The following is a 21,889-nucleotide window of genomic DNA, read 5'->3' on the forward strand; positions in this document are numbered from 1 at the left end:
GATAAAAGAGTACAGGGCAAGTGAGTAGTGGTTAGGAGTCAAGAGCAGTGCAAAGAGGTGGGCTTTTAGCCTGGATTTGAAAGCGGCCAAATACGGGGCTAGACGTACAGGCTCGGGAAGTCTATTCCAGGCGTGCGGCGCAGTGAGATAAAACGACCGGAGTCTGGAATTAGTAGTAGAGGAGAAGGGGACAGACAAGAGAGATTTATCCACAGAACTGAGTACCCGAGGGGGGGCGTAGGGAGAGACAAGAGTGGAGAGGTACTGGGGAGCGGTAGAGTGAATGCACTTATAGGTCAGTAAGAGAAGTTTGAATTGAATGCGGAAACGGATAGGGAGCCAGTGAAGTGACTTGAGGAGAGGGCTAATGTGAGCATAGCGACTCTGGCAGAAAATGAGTGGCGCAGCAGAGTTTTGGACTGATTAAAGAGGAGAGAGATGGCTAAGTGGGAGGCCGGTGAGAAGCAGGTTGCAATAATCTAGGCGAGAAGTGATAAGAGTGTGGATAAGGGTTCTGGTAGAGTGCTCAGTGAGGAAGGGATGGATTTTGCTGATGTTATAGAGAAAGAAACGACAGGTTTTGGAAATCTGCTGAATGTGAGCAGAGAAGGAGAGAGAGGAGTCAAAGATGACCCCAAGGTTACGAGCTGATGAGACAGGGAGAATGAGAGTGCCATCCACTACTACTACTACTACTACTTAACATCCACAGAAATAGAGAAAGGGGGGAGAGGAAAGGTGGGTTTAGGGGGAAAGATGAGAAGCTCAATTTTGGCCATGTTAAGTTTCAGATGACGTTGAGACATCCAGGCAGCGATATCAGATAGGCAGGCTGATACGTTGGTCTGGATGAGATTTCGGGGGTAGAGAGGTAGATCTGGGAGTCATCAGCGTAGAGATGGTATTGAAAGCCATGGAATGATATCAGAGAGCCAAGGGAAGAAGTGTAGATGGAGAACAGGAGAGGACCGAGAACAGAACCCTGAGGTACACCGATTGGTAGTGGGATAGAAGTGGAAGAGGATCCACCATAGTGTACACTAAAGGTGCGAAGCGAGAGGTAGGAGGAGAACCAGGAAAGAACAGAGCCCTGGAATCCAAGTGAAGACAATGTATCAAGGAGTAAACTGTGATCAACAGTGTCAAAAGCGGCAGATAGATCGAGAAGGATGAGGATAGAATAGAGACCTTTGGATTTGGCCAGTAACAGGTCGTTGGAAACTTTTGTAAGTGCAGTTTCAGTTGAATGAAGAGGGCGAAAGCCAGATTGGAGTGGGTGAAGAACAGCTTGAGATGAAAGAAAGTCAAGACAGTGGCGGTGTCACGTACTCAAAGCTGGAAACTGGGTTGTGAGCCCTTGGACCACTGCCGAGGAGCAGCAGTGGCAGGCAAAACCACCCCACACCAGAAGCAAGGCAGAACAGACGTACCGGCATATCCAGGCAAGGTCTCTAGGTAGTCAGTCAGCAAGCAGAAGACAGTTCCAGGCAATGGTTCAACAGGCAGGCGGCAAGCAAAGCAAAGTCCAGGTCCAGGCAAAGATTCAATAGGCAGGCGGCAAACAAAGCAAAGACCAGGTCCAGGCAAAGGTTCAAAAGCAGGCGGCAAGCAAAGCAAAATCCAGGTCCAGGCAAAGGTTCAAAAGGCAGGAAACCAGCAAAAGCAGAATCAGGTCCAGACAAAGTCTCTCAGGCAGAAGTGCACCAGCACCCACATACCAGGGCCTAAGACGCAATGCAAAGGCAACCAACTGCAGTCTCTAGGTGATTAATAAAGCCCATCCACACCTGAGGTGCAGCTGCAGCAACTCTGAGTAACTATGGAGGCTGTTCCCACAGGAGAGCTCTAAGGACCAAATAAGGGCTTCCTTCCTGTCCTCGTTACTCCAAGATAGCTTCCTATGATATGATCTATCCAAGATGGCTGTACCCCTTGAGCTATCCAAGATGGCTACGACTCTTTAGCCATCCAAGATGGCTGCCGCCATTGATCCAACCCAGATGACGGCGGCCAGAGATAGGAAACCGAAACAGATCTTCCCAAAGACAGAACTACTCCAGAAAGGATAGGCAGAAGCCAGCTCAAAAGCTGACCCCCAGAAATCAGGTAGAGGCTGTGAGGGGTCACGACCACAGACGTGACAGGCGGTGAACGGCACGTTCAAGTATCTTAGAGAGAATGGGGAGGATGGAGATGGGTCAATAGTTGGAAGGACAGGTAGTCAAGTGAAGGCTTCTTAAGGAGTGGTGTGACCACGGCATGTTTGAAGGCATCAGGAACGGTCGCAGTGGAAAGTGAAAGATTGAGGATATGACAGATAAAAGGGGTGAGAGTAGGAGAGATGGTGTTAAGAAGGTGGGTAGGAATGGGATCAGGGGAACAGGTAGTTCGTTTTGAGGAGGAGAGACGATGTGTTGTTTCTTCATCAGTGATTTTGGGAAAGGAGGAAAAGGATGGAGGGGTTTGGGAGTTAGGGGAACGGACAAGGGGAGGGAGAGGTGGGGGTGGCTTGGTTGAGAATTCGAGGTTTATCTTCTGAACCTTGTCATGGAAGAACTCAGCTAGGGTCTGAGGAGATAGTGAGGGGGGAGTTGGAGATGGAGGAACCTTGAGGAGAGAGTTCAGTGTGGCGAAGAGAAGTCGAGGGTTTGAGCCGAGAGAATTAGTCAGCTGGATGTAATAGTCCTATTTGGCAAGCAAAAGAGCAGATTGGAAGGAGATCAGCATGAACTTGAAGTGTATGAAGTCAACAAGGGCACAAGATTTCAGCCAGAGGCATTCGGCGGAGTGGGCACAGGAACGTAGGTAGCGGATTTTAGAGGTCAGCCAAGGCTGGGGTTTGGAACGCTTTATAGGATGGGGCATGAGAGGTGCAAGAGTGTCTAAAGCAGAGGATAGAATAGTATTGTAGGAAGAGACGATTCATTGACAGATTTGGATGGTGCAGTGGTAGAGAAGAGGTTTGAGACACTGGAGGATAGGGTAGTAAGGTCAATAGCCTGAAGATTCCTAGATAAATTGGTTAAGATTGGACGGGATTGGGCAGGAGGAAGTTTAAGTGTGAAGGTTATTAGACGATAGTCAGAGAGGGGTAGATCTGAGGCAAAGGAATTAGAGGGAGAGCGGTTATAGGAGAAGATAAGATCAAGACAGCGACAATTTTGATGAGTGGGGGAAGTGGAGCATAGTTGTAGATTGAAGGAGGATGTTAACACGAGGAACTGGGAAACGTAAGAGCTGGAGAGATCATTAGCATGAATGTTAAAGTCGCCAAGGATGAGGGAGGGGAAAGAAGGATCATGAAAGAAGGAAAGCCAAGTGTCAAAGTTGCTGAGAAAGGATGAAAGGGACTTATCAGGGGGACGATAAAAAACTGCTATTCGAAGAGGCAAAGGAGTGAATAGGCGGACGGAGTGGACTTCAAAGGAAGAAAAGCAGAGAGACTGAGATGGCAAAAGAGATTGAAATTTGGAAGAGGGTGAGAGTAATAGTCCAACACCACCACCGCGGCCAGCAGGGCAAGGAGTATGGGAGAAGAGATAACCACCATGGCAGAGGGCTGCGACTGAAGCAGAGTCTTCAGGGCAGAGCCAAGTTTCTGTTATGGCGAGCAGATGGAGGCTACGAGAGATAAAAAGGTCATGGATATAGGAAAGTTTGTTGCAGATGGAGCGGGCATTCCATAGGGTGCATGAGAAGGGCAGAGAAGAGGGGGGAGGAGAGGAATAGAGATGAGATTGGAGTGGTCACGGTGCGACCTGCACAGATAGGATGAGGGTTGTTGAGGGGGACCAGGATTAAGATTAATGTCTCCAGCAGAGAGAAGAAGAAGGAGTAAGAGAGTGCGGAGGAGAGTAGGAGAGGAGTGGCGATGAAGGCGACGAAGGCGAGATGAACTCAGATAAAATGGGGAAGGTACAATGGAAGGAATGAAATGTTGAAGGCAGAAAGCAAGGAGGGAGGAAGAGGACAAGAGAGATGGTGAGGTAATAAAATCAATTAAAGGGTAATGTATAACTGTAGTGCACAGTGGCTTCTGGTGGAGGAGTAGATTGGGAAGGGACAGTACTAGAAGGAGAATGTGAACTGGAGCCATATGTAGTGACTCAGGCAGTCCCAAGTGTAGGGTAACAGTCATGAACAAAGGTGAGGCAGTAGGCTGGAGCTGAGGCTGAAGGCTGGAACAGAGGAGCAGAGGTTGCAGGACTGGAGTTGAAGCTGCAGGCTGGAGCAGAGGATGCAGGACAGGAGCTGAAGTTGCAGGCTACTAGGTTATGATAGCTTTAAAAAACTTACCCAAAAAATTGAAAAAACAAGATGGAACATACAGCATGAGCTATTGGGAGCACACAGGTGGGAAAATGTCTTTTTGTTGGTCCTATGAATGGTATCATAGTTTCTCCACTCTTCTCCAGAACCAGTACCATTAGGAGAGCTATGCTTCCTATTTATATTTCAGTGAATACAAACTTTTAAAAAAAATTCTAATTCTTGATCCTAAGTTATAGTGAGATACCATCAGGCTTATTTTCAAAAGAGAAGGGCGCCCTTCTTTCGACACAAATCAGGAGATGGGCGTCCTTTCCTCAGGGTCACCCAAATTGGCATAATCAAAAGACAATTTTGGGCGTCCCCAACTACTTTCCATCGCGGGGACAGCCAAAGTTCCCGGTGGCATGTCGGAGGCGTAGCGAAGGCAGGACTGGGGCATGCCTAACAGATGGGCATCCTCAAGCGATAATGGAAAAAAAGAAAGGTGTCCCTGACAAGCACTTGGGTAACTTTACTTGGCCCATTTTTTGTTACGACCAAGCCTCAAAAAAAGTGCCCGAACTGACCAGATGACCACCGGAGGGAATCAGGGATGACCTCCCTGACTCCCCCAGTGGTCACTAACCACTTCCCACCCCTAAAAAAACAACTTCCAGCCTGAAATGTCATACTCAGGTCAATCTCAGCAGTATGCAGGTCCCTGGGGGGGGGGAGGGGTATGTGTGTGTCAGCGGAATCATAGCAAAGGTGTGGACATCCTTCTTTCAAACATTTTAGACGTCCTGAACTCCCCCCCCCCCCCACAGGGACAGCCAAATTTCAAGGGAGTGGAGTGGAGGAGTGGCCTAGTGGTTAGTGCACTGGTCTTGCAATCCAGAGGTGGTCAGTTCAAATTCCACTGCTGTTACTTGTGATCCAAAATCCAAATAAATAAAGGGGGTGTCAGAGGCATAGCAAAGGCAGTGACATCCTTCTCACAGAAACATCCAGGCATGGACATCCGTCTCACAGAAACATCCACATTTTGGACATCCTCAACTGCCGTTGCAGGGATGGAGGCAAAACGGAGGACGTCCTTCACCCATACTCTTAAAAAAAAAAGATGTCCCTGACGAGCACTTGGACGTTTTCACCTGGACTTGTATTCTTCTAAGGTTGTAGACAGCTATTATACACGCAGCTTGTCTGCATGTATGAAGCTGTCTTTGGCATGTGCAGATCAGCCACGCATTGGCTGCTCTGCACTGGCTTCCCCTCCTTAGGAAGGAAATTGTGTGCAAATGAGCTAACAGTAAGCAGCTCATTTGCATGCGATTTCCTTCATGCATGCCCGTTCCTTTCTGAATCACTAAGGGATCGGTAAGGGAAGGGCTTTTTCCATTCAGTTAGTGCATCAGTTAGTCCACTGCAGTGCCCCCTAGGGTGCCCGGTTGGTGTCCTGGCATGTCAGGGGGACCAGTGCACTACAAATGCTGGCTCCTCCCATGACTAAATGAGTTGGATTTGGTTGTTTTTGAGATGAGCGTCCTCGGTTTCCATTATCGCCGAAAACCGAGGCAACCATCTCTAAGGTCGACCATCTCAACATTTATGTCGACCATCTCTAAGGTCGACCTAAATGTTGAGATTTGGGTGTCCCCAACAGTATTATCGAAATGAAAGATGGACGCCAATCTTGTTTCAATAATAGGGTTTTCCCTGCCCCTTCGCAGGGACGTCCTTAGAGGACACCCTCAGGAAAACGTGGGCGCCCCGTTCGATTCTGCTCCTCCATGATTCCCATTTTACATAGAATGTAGACATCCAGGTCAGGGCGTGTTCAGTTCTGGTGTATTTTAGAAAAGAATCTGCCAACATAGAGCCTTTTCTAAATCACCTGCAGGAGTGTATTTGTATTTGCCAACGCTTGCAGCAAGAGCATCCATTTTACAAACATACACCACCACTTAGTAAAAGGGGCCCTATCTTTCTTATTTTAGATACTAATCTTATTTTTGAGCTTCAGATCACCAAAGTAATTACTAAGGTGTGCCAAAAAATGGCCTACTCTGGTGTAGACGCATGTATTGGATGCAGACAGGTCCATTGTTCACCACACCTGCAAAAAAGGCCCCTTTTTTTGGGCCGAAAATGGACATGCGGCAAAATACAAATTGGTGCATATCCATTTTGGGCCTGAGAGCTTACTGCCACCAATTGACCTATTGGTAAGGTCTCACGTGTTAACCAGGCAGTAATGGTCTACGTGCGTAGAAAGCCAATTACTGCCTGGTTAGCACCGTGCGCCAGAAAATTTATGGCACGCTTAGTGGACACACGTAAAAAATGAAATAGCTGCCCAGACCTACACGGCTTAGTAAAAGGGTCCCTAAGACTGTATTTTTCAGAATTTGACAGCTTCATACTATTAGATCTTTATTTGCGGAAGATCACTATTCAATATCATTTCAAGCTTCAATTCTTTCTCATTTGGTTTATTACAATGGTTTATACTCATGTATCTCAAAGAAATTACAGGTAATCATGAAACTTCAGACACTGCAAAAAGTGGCAGCCCATATGAATTCTCTGTGCCATATAATAGTCAAGAGTTCATTGAAATCTTTCCTATGTCAGAAATATCATTGTTGAAAAGATTACATTTTTGGTATTTTTAATGTACTGTCTTTGAGTTTTAGCATGTAATGCTTTTTGTTATCCTTTTTGTACCTTGTGGGATTTAGTAGAATATCCTAGATTAGATTTGATTAAATTAGGAGCCTCTCATGCACGGTTAAACCCTTTTTTTTATTATCAGGTTCACAGATGTTTAAAAGTGCTTGTCATAAGAACATGCATATCAAAGGTTTTCTAACCGTCAGAACATACCAAGTAAAATCAAACTCAACCATATCACCACCGTGGAAAGCAGCCTGTGGAGTACCTCAAGGATCACAATTATCACCAATACTCTTCAATGTAATGATGATCCCACTGTCAAAGTGCTTATCCAACCAAGGCCTCAACCCGTTCATCTATGCAGATGATGTCACAACCTATATCCCCTTCAGAAATGATTTGACAGAAATAACCAATGAAATCAATGAAGGACTGAACATCATGGACTCTTGGGTAAACTCATTCCAACTGAAATTGAATAAGTACAAACCCACAACCATAAACACTCCAGGACACACCCTCCCCATCTCTGACAGCCTAAAAATACTTGGCATCACAATCGACCACAACCTTACTCTTGAGAGCCAAGTAAACTCCGTAATAAAGAAAATGTTCTACTCAATGTGGAAACTTAAACGCGTAAAACCTTTCTTCCCAAGGGAAATTTTTCGAAACCTAATACAATCAATGGTCCTAAGCCATGCAGATTATTGCAACGGAATCTATGTGGGATGAAAAGAACAACTCACAAAAAAACTCCAAACCGCCCAAAACACAGCAGCCAAGCTCATATTCTGCAAAACACGATTTAAAAGTGCAAAACCCCTCCAAGAAAAGCTGCATTGGCTCCCAAAGAACAGATCATCTTCAAAATCTGCACCCTGATCCACAAAATTATCTACGGTGTAGTACCAGGATACATGATAGACCTCATAGACCTACCAACCAGAAACAAAACCGGATCATCAAGAACATATTTAAATCTACATTACCCAAATTGCAAAGGACTCAAATACAAAACAACTTACGCATCTAACTTCTCCTACATAAGTGCACAACTATGGAACGCACTCCCCAAAACTGTGGAAACAATCCATGACCACCTAAACTTCAGGAAATCACTAAAAACCAACCTCTTCAAAAAGACTTACCCCACTGATCCAACGTAAACCCCTACACCAGGCAATACAGCAATACCAATGATCGTACTGGACAATATATAATCTCCACTCCCCTCGACCCTCATGATATCTGATACACATCTTCCTCATTCGACCACAACATAACCTTGTATTTGTTTCTCAACCAGATTTGACGAATGCCTTTACGGTACTATGTAAGCCACATTGAGCCTGCAAATAGGTGGGAAAACGTGGGGTACAAATGTAACAAATAAATAAATAAATAAATAAATAAATAAATACATAAATAAATAAGAATAACCATACTGGGTCAGATAAATGGTCCATCTAGCCCGGGGTCCTGTTTCTAGCAGTGGCCAATTCAGGTACGTGGCAGAAACCCAAATAGTAGCAACATTCCATGCTACCAATTCCAGGGCAAGCAGTGGCTTTCCCCATGTCTATCTCAATAGCAGACTATGGGCTCTTCCTCCAGGAACTTGTCTAAACCTTTTTTAACCCCAGATACACCCATGATGGGGTTATGTTGGAGGAGGCAGAATCATAATAAATGTGCACATTCATTTATCTTTAACAAATAGTTCCTGCACAAAAACAGGTATAAATCTGTGTGAGAAATTTCAGTAGGGTTTATCAACATGGGCTACCTTTAAAACGAGTTATTTTTAACCTGAGTTATTAATCACTGTGTCTCATTATATAAAATGAGACCTGTGCTGAAAAGGAAAAAATTGGTAAAATAACCAATTTTAATGGAAACCCATATTGATAACTTATCCCCATAGTTTGATTATTTACTGCATAATGTTCAACTCCTGTTGCTGAGGGAGAGAGAATTGTACATGAACCTGCAATTAGCCCTCTCCTTATCAAGAAAAACCCCTCATCCTACACAAAAAGGGGGGGATGATTTTTTTTTCTGTTTCTTTCACACTTTTTTCTTAGTAGGAGGGATTCCCTAGGACCACAATTGCAGTCTATGAGCAACATTCATTTGGGAGGTTACAGGTTATTAAAGTGTCATAGATTACTGGCCCGAAGGATTCCTTGATTTGGATAGATTAATTTTTGCTCACATGTATATTCAGCTTGTCAGAGTAATCACTTTATAGAATTTTCTCTGTGTTGGCTGAAAAGCAGCTCAACATTTCATTATTTTCAATCCAATATACAGTCAAGATGACTTTCAGGTACCAGAAAAGGAAGTCTCAATATCCCCAGACATATCATGAAAATGATTTCTCTTTTATAGTAGATTTGCCTGGCAAAGATTTGATAATTTTCCTTAAATGTGTATGTTCTTATGTGTTAAATAATCATATGACTAGATTCATTAAATGGTGCCCAACTTAGGACACTGAAAGAAACATACATTGAGTGCTATTCTATAAACAACGATCTGAAGGCCCCTTTTACCAAGCAGTGGTAAAAGGAGGCCTGTGGTGGCATTGGCGCATGGATTTTCCACATGCTGAGGGCCCCTTTTAACGCAGTGGGTAGAAAGTTGTTTATGCCCCCCCCCCCCCAAAAAAAAAGAAATGGCCCTGCAATAATTATAGGGATTGGTTGAGACCATTTCTGGGAGGAGCCCATACTGCCACCTATTTAGGAGATAGTAAAGGCTCCCAATCTAACCCGGTGGTAACTGGCCAATATGCGGCACTGCATGAATACCGCTGGGTAAGCTCTGGTGCTACAAAAATAAAAACATTTTTGTCATGAAGGAAATGGTGCACGCCGGGGTTGGGAACCACTATTGGGCTCCTGAGGTAGCCTGGCGGAAGTCCTGATTTGGTACATGGCACAAGTACCACCACTTTGTAAAAGGGACCCTGAGATGGGCAGAATAGTTCTTAGTGCTGGGATCTGCACCTAGATTGGACACTAAGATTTATTCAAGTGAAAACTTGGTGTACATCTTTACGTACAAATTAGGTACGGATCCCCCAAATTTAATAATACTGCATGCATCTTTAGTGAATTCCCCTGACCCACCCTTGCTCCTCCCATGGCCATGCCCCTTTTCAGTTGTACACTAAAAAAATGACATGCATATCTTTATAGAATAGTGCTTAGCAAGATGCGCATGCAAATACTAATTGGAGCCAATTAACTGCAATAATTGTTTGTTAGCACCCAATTTTTGCTAGATATCAGCTCGTTACTGAATTAAGTTGCACAGCCAATTCCACATATAGAATTTTGGGGATAGTGATGAACAGACCCCACCTTTTATTAAAGTATGTTTCATTGCTGTTCTGCATCATGATGTGGACAGCTTCTGTGGCAGATGGACATCAGAATTAATAGCGCCCTTAATATTTTTGAAAAGGGCTAAAAATAGCTTGTGAAATAGGAACATATAGATTTCACACCATAATGCCAAGCTGATTATGGCATTGTTTCTAAAGTTAAGTTTTTGAATATACTTGACGTTTGAGAAAAGCTTTATAGATGCAAGGCAAAATATTGAGAAAAGTTTATAAAAAATTCAGGAGGAGGTTTTCTGACTTATGATGTGTTGCACAGCAGCTACGTTATACTAGTAGCACTAGTTATACTGAATTCTTTCCTCCATCTAAAGAAAATTTAAGTTGGTGCATATTGTCAGCAGACCTTGCATTAGTGTTGATGTAGACACAATAAGAATAGCCATACTGGGTCAGACCAATGGTCCATCTAGCCCAGTATCCTGCTTCCAACAGTAGCTAATTCAGGTCACAAGTACCTGGAAGAAACCCAATTAATAGCAACATTCCATGCTACCAATTCCGGGGCAATCAGTGGTTTTCCCATGTCCATCTCATTAACAAATTATGGACTTTTGCTCCAATAACTTGTCCGAACAATTTAAAACCCTGATATGCTAACCACCATTAGCACAGCGAGTTCCAGAGCTTAACTATTCTCTGAGTGAAAAATATTGCCTCCTATTTGTTTTAAAAGTATTTCCATATAATTTCATTGTGTCCCCTGGTCTTTCTCCTTTTTGAAAGAGTGAAAAATCAATTCACTTCTACCTGCTCTATACCGTTCTCATTTTTATAGACCTCAATCATATCCTCCCTCAGTCGTATCTTTTCCAAGCTGAAGAACCTAACCTCTTTAGCCTTTCCTCATATGAGATGAGTTACATCACCTTTAGCATTATGGTTGTTCTTCTTTTAACCTTTTATAACTCTACATAAGTACATAAGTATTGCCACACTAGGAAAGACCAAAGGTCCATCAAGCCCAGTATCCTGTTTCCAACAGTGGCCAATCCAGGTCACAAATACCAGGCAAGATCCCAGAAAATCTCAATACATTTTATGGTGCTTATCCCAGAAATAAGCAGTGGATTTTCCGAGTCAATTTAATAATGGTCTATGGACTTCTCCTTTAGGAAGCCATCCAGACCCTTTTTAAACTAAGCTAACCGCCTTTACCTCATTCTCTGGCAATGAATTCCAGAGTTTAATTACACGTTGAGTGAAGAAAAATGTTCTTCGATTCGTATTAAATGTACTACTTTGTAGCTTCATCGCATGCCCCCAAGTCCTAGTATTTTTGGAAAGAGTAAACAAATGGTTCATGTCCACCCATTCCACTCCACTCATTATTTTATCGACCTCTGCTATATCTTTTTTGAGATATGAAAACCAGAATTGAATGCAATAATCAGGGTGAAGACACACCATAGAGCAGTTCAGAGGCATTATAAAGTTCTTGGTCTTATTTTGCATGCCTTTCCTAATAATTCCTAGCATCTTGTTTAATATTTTTGTGGCTGCCGCACGCTAGGCAGAAGATTTCAGCATATTGTCTACTCTGACAACTAGATCTTTTTTTTTTTAGTGCTGACTCCTAAGGTGGATCCCCATATCATGTAATTATGATTATGATTATTCTTCCAAATGTGCTTCTCTTTGCATTTGTCCACATTAAATTTCATCTGCTGTTTGGATGTCCAGTCTTCCAGTTTCCTAAGGTATTCCTGTAATTTTTCACAATCCGCATGCGTTTTGACAACTTTTAATAGTTTTGTGTCATCTGCAAATGTAATCACCTCACTCATCGTTTCCATTTCCAGATCATTAATACATGTGTTAAATAGCACCGATCCCAGTACAGATCCCTGAAGCTCTCCACTATTCTTCCTCCTCCATTGAGAAAAATGGCCATTTAGCTCTACCCTCTATTTTCTATTCATTAACCAATTCCTAATCCACAGAAGGACATTGCCTCCTACCCCATTAATTTTTAATTTTCCCAGGAGTCTCTCATGAAGAAATTTGTCAAAGGCTTTCTGAAAATGAAGATACACTACATCAACTGGCTCACTTTTATCAGATGTTTATTTACACCTTCAAAGAAATGACATAAATTGGTGAAGCAAGACTTCCCTTGGCTAAACCCGTGGAGGGGGATAATCGAATTGGAACTACCATCTCTAAAGGCGCCCACCTCTAAGGACGGCGCTGCGAAGGTGCGGGGCATCCCGTATTATCGAAACAAGATGGGCATCCATCTTTTGTTTTGATAATACGGCCGTGGATGCCCAAATCTCAACATTTAGGTCGACCTATGAGATGGTCGACCTAAATGATGAGATGGTCGACCTTAGAGATGGGTGACCTCGGTTTTCGCTGATAATGGAAACCGAGGACACCCATCTCAAAAACGACCAAATCCAAGCCATTTGGTCATGGGAGGAGCCAGCATTCGTAGTGCACTTGTCCTCCTCACATGCCAGGACACCAACCGGGCACCCTAGGGGGCACTGCAGTGGACTTCAGAAATTGCTCCCAGGTGCATAGTTCCCTTACCTTGTGTGCTGAGCCCCCCAACCCCACTCCCCACAACTGTACACCACTACCATAGCCCTTAGGGATGGAGGGAGGCACCTAGATATGGGTATAGTGGGCTTCAGGTGGGTTTTGGAGGGCTCACATTTACCACCACAAGTGTAACAGGTGGGGGGCGGATGGGCCTGGGTCTGCCTGCCTGAAGTGCATTGCACCCACTAAAAACTGCTCCAGGGACCTGCATACTGCTGTGATGGAGCGAGGTATGACATTTGAGGCTGGCATAGAGGCTGGAAAAAATGTTTTTTAATTTTTATTTTTGGATGGGAGGGGTTGGTGACCACTGGGGGAGTAAGGGGATGTCATTCCCAATTCTCTCCGGTGGTCATCTGGTCAGTTTGGGCACCTTTTCGAGACTTGGTTGTGAAATAAAATGGACCAAGTAAAGTCGGCCAAATGCTCATCAGGGACGCCCTTCTTTTTTCCATTATTGGCTGAGGATGCCCATCTCTTAAGCACACCCCTGTCCCGCCTTCGGTACGCTGCCCACACGCCCCTGGGATCTTTGGTCATCCCCGCGATGGAAAGCAGTTGAGGATGCCCCAACTCGGCTTTCGATTATGCTGATTTGGGCAACCCTGAGAGAAGGATGCCCATTTCCCGATTTGTGTCGAAATATGGGCGCCCTTCTCTTTCGAAAATACCCCGATAGTGATTCTGTCCCATTAAACCATGTTTGTCTATGTGTTCCATAATTTAATTATCTATAATAGTTTCCACTATTTTCCCTGGCACTGAAGTCAGCCTTACTGGGCTGAAATTTCCTGGATCAGCCATGGAAACTTTTTAAACAATTGACATTACATTGGCCACCCTCCAATCTTCAGGTACTATGGATTATTTTACAGATCACTAACAAGAAATCAGCAATTTCATATTTGAGTTATTTCAGTACCCTGGGGTGCATGGCATCCGATCCAGGTGATTTATCATGCTTTAACTTGTCAATTTGGCTCAATACATCTTCCAGATTCACCAAGATTTCTTTCAGTTCCTCCACATCATCACCCTTGAAAAGGATTTCTGGTACAGGTAGATGTCTTATATCTTCGTCTGCAAAGACCGAAGCAAAGAATTAATTCAGTCTCGCCATTATGGCCTTGTCCTCCCTGAGTGCCCCGTTTGTTCCTTCATGATCTAATGGTACCATAGATTCCCTCACAGGCTTTCTGCTTCTGATGTACCTGAAAAAGGTGTTACCATGTATTTTTATTTCTATGGCAAGTTTTTCTTCATGTTCTCGTTTAGCCTTCTTTATCAGTGTTTTGCATCTATCTTGACACTGCTTATGTTGCTTCTTATTTTCTTCATTCGGATCCTTTTTCCATTCTTTGAAGGTGTTCTTTTGGCTCTAATCACCTCTTTTACTTCACCTTTTAACCATGCTGGCTGTGGTTTGCTCATCTTTACAGCTTTGTTTTTTTTTAATTTTATTTATAAGAATTTAAGTTTACAAGCACTAAAATAACTTGCCAGAAATACAGACAAAATAATACAAGAATTATTTCAATCAGGTAATTATAAACTCTTCCTTAGACCACAAAATAGGGAGAGTGAAACAAGACAAGGAGATCAATTAAACAACAGTAAACAAAGAAAATGTGGTATTAACTTGATTATCTCCAGTTATTTATTATCTGAATCATTATTCCACATTGATCGTCTGGTTGGCTTCTTCAAACCCAAAACGGTGTATAGTCAATTTATTTCGTTGGAAACATACTTATTATCCAATATTAGTGGAAATAATACAACTGATTTCATTTTTTCTCTTTTAAAACCAGAAATTATTTAACAATACAAACACTTGAGTCTCTAATCCAATTCCCACTGATTAAGGTAATCCCAGTTTCACAGGCTTCACTCCTTTTGAATAAATATACTAAGAGGAATCTCTTTCCAGCTTTGTTAATACACGGACTACATCTGGTATGTGCTTCCATGATGGTATTTTTAAACAATGTTCACACCTGATTTTAAAGATCTTTGTGGCCAACCATTTCAGCTTCATTTTAACCATTTTCCTCATTTTATCATAGTCAGCCTTTCGAAGTTTGAAGTCTGCTACAGTAGATTTCTTTAGTGACTTCATTCCAGATATCAGCTCAAATTTGATCATGTTATGATCATTGTTTCCCAGTGGATCCAACACCATTGTGTCTCATACCATGCCCTGCATTCCTCTAAAAACTAGATCTAAAATAGCTCCCCTTCTTGTCATTTCTTGGACCAGTGGCTCCAAGAAGCAGTCATTTACTACATCTTTTTCCTCCCTAGTGCTCCCTAATGTAGCATTTATTCAGTCAATGCTGGGGTAATTGAAATCACTCATTGTTATAGTGGTGCCCAATTTTCAAGCTTTCCTAATTTCTGTAAACATTTGTTCATCCGTCTGTTCATTCTGCCTTGGCAGACAGTAATACAGCCCTACCAGTATACTCTTTCCCTTCACATATGGAATTTCTATATTATTTCTTTCTTTCAAGGATTTATATCCCAGTTTAAATCAAATATCCACAAGGATTCCATATTTCTATCTGTTTCATGTTGAATATTTTTTGCCTCAATTCCCTCTTTAAAATATAGCTCTACCCCCCTCCAATATAATCCACTCTATCACTGTGATATAATTTGTACCCTGATAACAATGTCGTATTGATTGTCCTCCTTCCACCAGGTCTCTGACATGCCTTTTATATCTACCTCTTCATTTAGTGCAATATACTTCATCTCACCCATCTTATTTTGTAGGCTTCTAACATTTGTATATAGACACCTCAAACTGTGTTGTTTCCTAGCATCTGCAAGCTACTTTGTAGTTGACGGGGATAATTTGCATTCTTTTCCCTGTTCTCCCATTAAACATTCCTGGCTTTCTTTCACCATTATTGAACCCTCTCCATTGGGATTCCCCAAATGTCCAGGGTCAATAGTATCTTTCAAGGACACTCCACACCGAACCATGCACTCCTGAATGACTGTTGGCTCTCCCCCCCCCCCCCCCATTTTAGTTTAAAAGCTGCTCTATCTCCTTTAAAATGGTTAGTGCCAGCAGCTTGGCCTCATCCCATTTAAGTTAGAGTCCATCCTTTCTGAACATGCTCCCCCTTCTCCAGATGTCCAGTTGCTAACAAATCTAAATCCCTCATTCTTGCACAATCATATCAACCCCGCATTGAGACTGCATAGCTCTGCCTGCCTGTTGGGTCCTGTGCATGGAATGGGGATCATTTCTAAAAATGCTACCCAGGTGGATCTGGATTTCAGCTTTCTACCTAAAAGCCTAATTTTGGCTTCCATAACCTTCCTCCTACATTTTCCTTTATCATTGGTACCTACATGCACCAAAGCAGCAAGCTCCTCCCCAGCAATGTCTTAAATCTTATCTAGGTGATGTGTGAGGTCCACCTCCTTTGTACCAGGCAGGCAAGTGACCAGGCAATCCTCACGCCTACAGCCACCCAGCTACCTACAGCCTAATGATCAAATCACCAACTACAAAAGCTGTCCTAACCCTTCCCTCCTGGGCAGATGCTCCTGGAGATACATCCTCAGTGCGAGAGGATATTGCATCCCCTGGTGGGTAGGTCCTGGTACAGTATTACTTCCTACTTTACCAGGGTGATGCTCTCCTTCTAGGAAACCTCACCCCTCCAAAGCAGCACAGGAGCTGCCAAACTAGAAGTGGGACTTCTCTACAATGTCTCTATAGGTCTCTTCCATGTACCTCTCTGTCTCCCTCAACCCCTACAAGTCTGCTACTCTAATCTCAAAAGAAAGGACTCGTTCTCTGAAAGTTAGAAGCTCTATGCATTGAGCACACACACATAATCTCTCTCCAACTGGAATTTAATCATACATATGACACTCAATGCAAAGACTGGATAGCACCCCTTTTTGCTGCTGGACTGCTGTCTGCATCATAGTATTATTGTGTTGTTTAAACTTAAGGGACTAGGGATATTAGATTAATAAATAAAGAATGTTAAGACTATATGGTATATTGTATAATTTATTTAGTGTTTGCTTCTGGGAAAGCAATTAAATGTAATTAAAACGCTAATGAAAACTTCCTCTTGTTATCCTAATTAGAATAACTGACTATTAGTTAAGACTATAAATGAAGAGATGTGCTAGGGGTGAGTGAGAGTTGGGGAAGGTGGGTGGGCATAATTCTAACTGTCTCTATTACTAAACCTACCTTACTTCTTTTAAACTCCAATCTTTAAATCACCAAAGCACAGAGTACAAAAATGTTTACTTAACCAGAGAAATACCCTCTTCTCTCAGAGCTTCTCAGTGGTATTTCAACTAATTTCTGCCCTTACAGTCATCTGCTCTGACAGTCATCTGTTGCAATAATACTAATTTTCTTTCCTTTTTTTAAGGGTACATTGAACCCCTACTGTGTGCTGTGGGATGGTGCAAGAACGTAAGTAACATTGCTGCTTTATATATTACAATCCAAGCCATCAAAATGTTTGGCACTATCAGTAGATAGAGAAAGGGCTCTGCTTTGAGAGCACAATACTGTTGACTGTAATAGGCACTGAAGACCTTTCGGCCGTATTCAATAAAGATTTTTCCCATAGGTACAGGATGAAAAAAAAATGCCTGTTTGTTTCTTTAACTTGCTAAACAAAGTGGAATTATTGCTTACTTTGCTGTATGACTGATGCCTTTACTTTTTAGGTGTTGGCACAAAACTTGCATTGTCTGAGAAATCATTCTGCAGGTTTCCATTCTGCTGCACCAGTAGGTTTTGTAGTACTGCATTATCCATGCATGCAGTTTGAGCAATATGTGTTGTTATGGATCTATCAATCTTTTTCAAAGCTCTTCCTTACTGCTGTATCATGGAAAGGTCTCCTTCTTTCCTTGCAGTTGGTTTTCAGAAAACTGCCTACTTACAAGATATGGAAGTATTCTATTGAGTAAACTTCAGTTTTCAAAGAGAAACTCTTAATCTTGAAATGATTACAAGTATAAAATAGGGTATGAATTCTGAAATGTTTTGCTTTATTTTATATTTCATTTTGTTTAAGAATTTCTTGATGGTTTTCTGGTATTTTTAAATGTTTTGAAATAACTGCAAATTTTATACAGCACCTTTAAGGTCTTTCCCACTTTTTTTCTTTTTGCAAGTCGTGCACTGTTACGATTTGCACAAGGCAACTGTAGATAGTTAATGCGGGATCATGTAGCCTCATCTATTTGCAAGCTTTTAAAACTGCTGTAATTCACATTCTCTCTCATACCAGAAAATGTGACCATGAGATGCCACTTCTGATAGAAAAACACCTGTTTCTGGTTATCCTTTGGATGTAAGATCCTGATTCTTACCTTTGAAGCATTATGTAAGGGTCGTTCATCTTATCTTGGCTCACTGACTATCCCTTATTTGCCAAGTTACCCTCTTTGATTACTTAATGATCATTGCTTGGTATTCCCTCTCTATTACAAGCTTACAAAGAGTCTGCAAAATACTCAACATTTTGTTTGTACGCCACCAGCTCTTTACCCCATCATCTGCATTCAGAGTTATCTTTCAGGACCTTTAGAGCTCCCTTAAAGACTCATCCCTTTCAGCAAACTCTTGAGATTTCAGATGTGGAGCATTAGAGGTCAGCATAAACCTGCATGTAAAAATGACAGCTAATTTTCTTATTGCTTGCTTGGTATGCTTCTTTCCTATAACAATTAAGTTCCTTTACTCATTTCTATTATTTTATTATTTATAAGCTGCTTTGACCTGCTCTTTTGCAGAAGAAATTTTAGCAAATTTCCCATTAAACAATGAACACTAAAGGGGTGTTTTATTAAGTTGCAGTAGTGTTTTTAGTTCGCAGTAGAAATCAGCTGGTGGTAAACGCTGAGACACCCTTTATATTCCTATGAGCATCTTGGCATTTACCGCCAACTGATTCCTACCATAAGCTAAAAACGCTACCGTGTCTTAGAAAAAGACACTCTAAATTGGTACTTTTCCTGATAAATTGAGAGGCAATTCTTTATACTGTTATGTAAATAAGCAATCCTGGATCCTACAGGGCAAGCACATTACAGGTCAATATCTAATTTTTCCTTTCTAATAAAACTCTTGGAGAGGGCAACAACTTAAAAATGAAATACCCAGTGTACCTGAATGTAACTCACCTTGAGATACTACTGAAAAAGGTGTGAGCTAAATTCAAATAAATAAATAAATAGAAATTTTGTAAAAAAGAAAGTTATTGGATCCTCTTCAGGTAGGTTTCTGCTTGGACTATTATACTGAGGAGTCATTAGTCATTCTGACTGGTGCCCTTCATAGAAGTCTTGAGAGAAGGACAGACTCATTTAGTATTGCAGGATACTTCTGCCACATTCAATACCTTGTGCTCTCCTCTCTGCTTTTTTATGTTGTGGAAGTTTGATAAGTTTAGGGAAGGAGGGAGGAGGAGCTGGAAGGGAGTGTCTCTGCTCTAGAGATGACATACAGATTTTACTGGAACTTTCCTTGTGTAAAGATCAGTTGCTATATTTAAAGCAGATTTCAGCTTGGACCACTGTGCTTCTGCTTCACCTATGCCTACCCATGCCATCAGCTCCCTCTTCATGTATTCCCCCATTTTACCAAAATCAATACTTCTGAAATGCAGTACTTTGAGTTTTGTGCATCTGCACTCCACTTTTGCTCTTAATCAAACCATGATGCCGATATTGAAAGTGATTTAAGCAGGCAGGCATCTCCCCTGCCTGTTTAAATAGCTCCCAGTGCCTAACCATGTGTATTCAGCGGACAACCAGACAGTGCCACTGAATATACCCTGAGACTGCCCAAACAAAAAGTGGGCAGGTCAGGGGCGGCACTGGGGAGGAGTCCCAGGTTATGCGGGTGCCAGCAATATTCAGTGTCAGCACCCGCATAGCTAAGCGGCTTCATTTGAGACAGCTCTAGAGCTGTCCTAATAAAGTCCGCTTAGCTATGCGGGTGCCGGATCTGAATAACGGGCCGGCACCCACATAATTTTTTGTTTGGTGTTATAAAAAGCCCCTGAGCTTTCTCCCTTCCCAATGTCCCCTCTTTCCTTCTTTCCCTCTTTCCCTAAATCCCCCATTCATTCAGACACTTACCTACAAGACCCTCCATCCCCTGCATCCCCCCAACAGTGAAGGTAAGCCCCCTCCGGGCTTTCCTACATCCCTGGTGGTCCTGCAGGGTTGTTGGGGGCAGGAGCACAGCTCCCTCACTGCTGCCCCTTGTGGCACCTCGGGAAAATGGGACCTCTCACGCCAGCTCATGATACTACATGAAGTATCACAAGCTGCCATGAGAGGTTGTGGCAGCCATTTTCCCACGGTGGCACAAGGGGCAGAAGCCAAGGGAGCTGTGTTCCTATCCCCAATGACCCTGCTGGACCACCATGGATGTAAGTAAGCCCAGGGGGGCTTACATTTACTGTTAGTGGGAGGCAGAGGTGGAGGGCCTTCCGGGGGAAGGTCTTAATGTACAGGGTGAAGGGAAGGAAGGGAAGAGGAGAGACATTGTGATGGTACGGGGCTCAGGGACTTTTATTTTTTGAAAAAAAAAAATGTTACGCGGGCTGGAGCAGCCCAATATTCAACCAGGGCCGCATAATATTTATGCAGCTCCAGATGAATATCGGTCAGGCCTGCAAAATCTCCAGCAGCCTGCCTACCCCAAATTATCCCCTGATATTTAGTACTGCCCAGACATGGCCCAGCACTGAATATTGGTGGATAATTAGCCAGCGACGATCAGTGTTTAAAAAACCGTTGAATGCCACCAGTTGAATTTTGGGGGCATCTTAATAATGACTTATAGAGAGTTTTTTTTAGAAAGTGGCCCAAAATTTTTAAAACTTTGCTAAGCTAACTGCTTTTACCACATATATTGGCAATGAATTCCAGAGTTTAATTAATCTGTCCCTTTGCCCCAACTATGTATTTCTCCTATCCAGAACTGGTAATCACTACTTGCGGAATTATGTAAGCCACATTGAGCCTGCAAATAGGTGGGAAAATGTGGGATACAAATGTTATAAATAAATAAATATTGTGTGAAGAAATATTTTCTATGATTTGTTTTAAATGTATTACTTAGTGACATCACTGTGTGTTCCCGAGTCCTTGTATTTTTTGGAAAGAGTAAAAAAGCCATTCACATCTACTCACTCCACCCCACTCAGTATTTTATAGACCTCTGTCATATCTCCTCAGCTATCTCTTCTCGAAGCCGAAGAGTCCGAGCCTCTTTAGCTTTTCGTCATATTGAAGTCATCTCACGCCCTTTATCATTTTTGTTACCCTTCTCTGTACCTTTTCTAATTCTGCTATGTCTTTTTTGAGATGCGGTGACCATAATTGCATACAATATTTAAGGAGTGATACAAAGGTATTATAATCTCAATTTTGTTCTCCTTTCCCTTCTTTTTCTAAGAATTCCTAATATTCTATTTGCTTTCTTAGCTGCTGCTGCACACTGAGCAGAAGGTTTCAACGTGTCATCAACAAAGACACCTAGAACTTTTGCCTGGGTTGTAACTCCTCATGTGGAACCTTGCATCATGTAGCTATAGTTTGGCTTCCCCTTTCCTACAAACATCACTTTGCGCTAGCTCACATTAAACGTCATCTGACACGTGGAAGCCCATTATCCCAGTCTCATAAGATCCTCTTGCAAATTTTCACAATCCTCTTGTGATTTAACAACATTGCTTTGCCACATAAAAAAAAGATGCTACAGATTATGATTGTTGCTCCACAAAGTAAGAGAATGTCTACTTTCCACCTAGTTCTATAATCTTAGCCCCTAAAGAGCCATTTCCACACTAAGATTATAGAATAACATCTCTAGTAACATTCACACAGTGCCAATTGGGTGTTAAACAGTATTCTACAAACTTAGAGGCCCTTTTATAAAGCAGTACAAAAAGGTGGCCTTAGCACGCCCTTAAGCAGGTCTTT

General features: G+C 42.4%; 1 protein-coding gene across 1 annotated transcript in view; it reads left to right on the plus strand.

Annotated features, from left to right (window-relative positions):
• ADGRB3 (adhesion G protein-coupled receptor B3) overlaps positions 1 to 21,889 on the plus strand; it is a 1,672,438-nt gene that overhangs the window by 1,072,611 nt on the left and 577,938 nt on the right. Inside the window, exon 15 of the mRNA XM_030199002.1 lies at positions 17,308 to 17,351. Within this exon, the coding sequence (XP_030054862.1) occupies positions 17,308 to 17,351 (44 nt within the window). The remainder of the gene's footprint in view (positions 1 to 17,307; positions 17,352 to 21,889) is intronic.

The sequence above is a fragment of the Microcaecilia unicolor genome, chromosome 3 (genome assembly GCF_901765095.1).
Source record: "Microcaecilia unicolor chromosome 3, aMicUni1.1, whole genome shotgun sequence".
Classification (NCBI taxonomy): domain Eukaryota; kingdom Metazoa; phylum Chordata; class Amphibia; order Gymnophiona; family Siphonopidae; genus Microcaecilia; species Microcaecilia unicolor.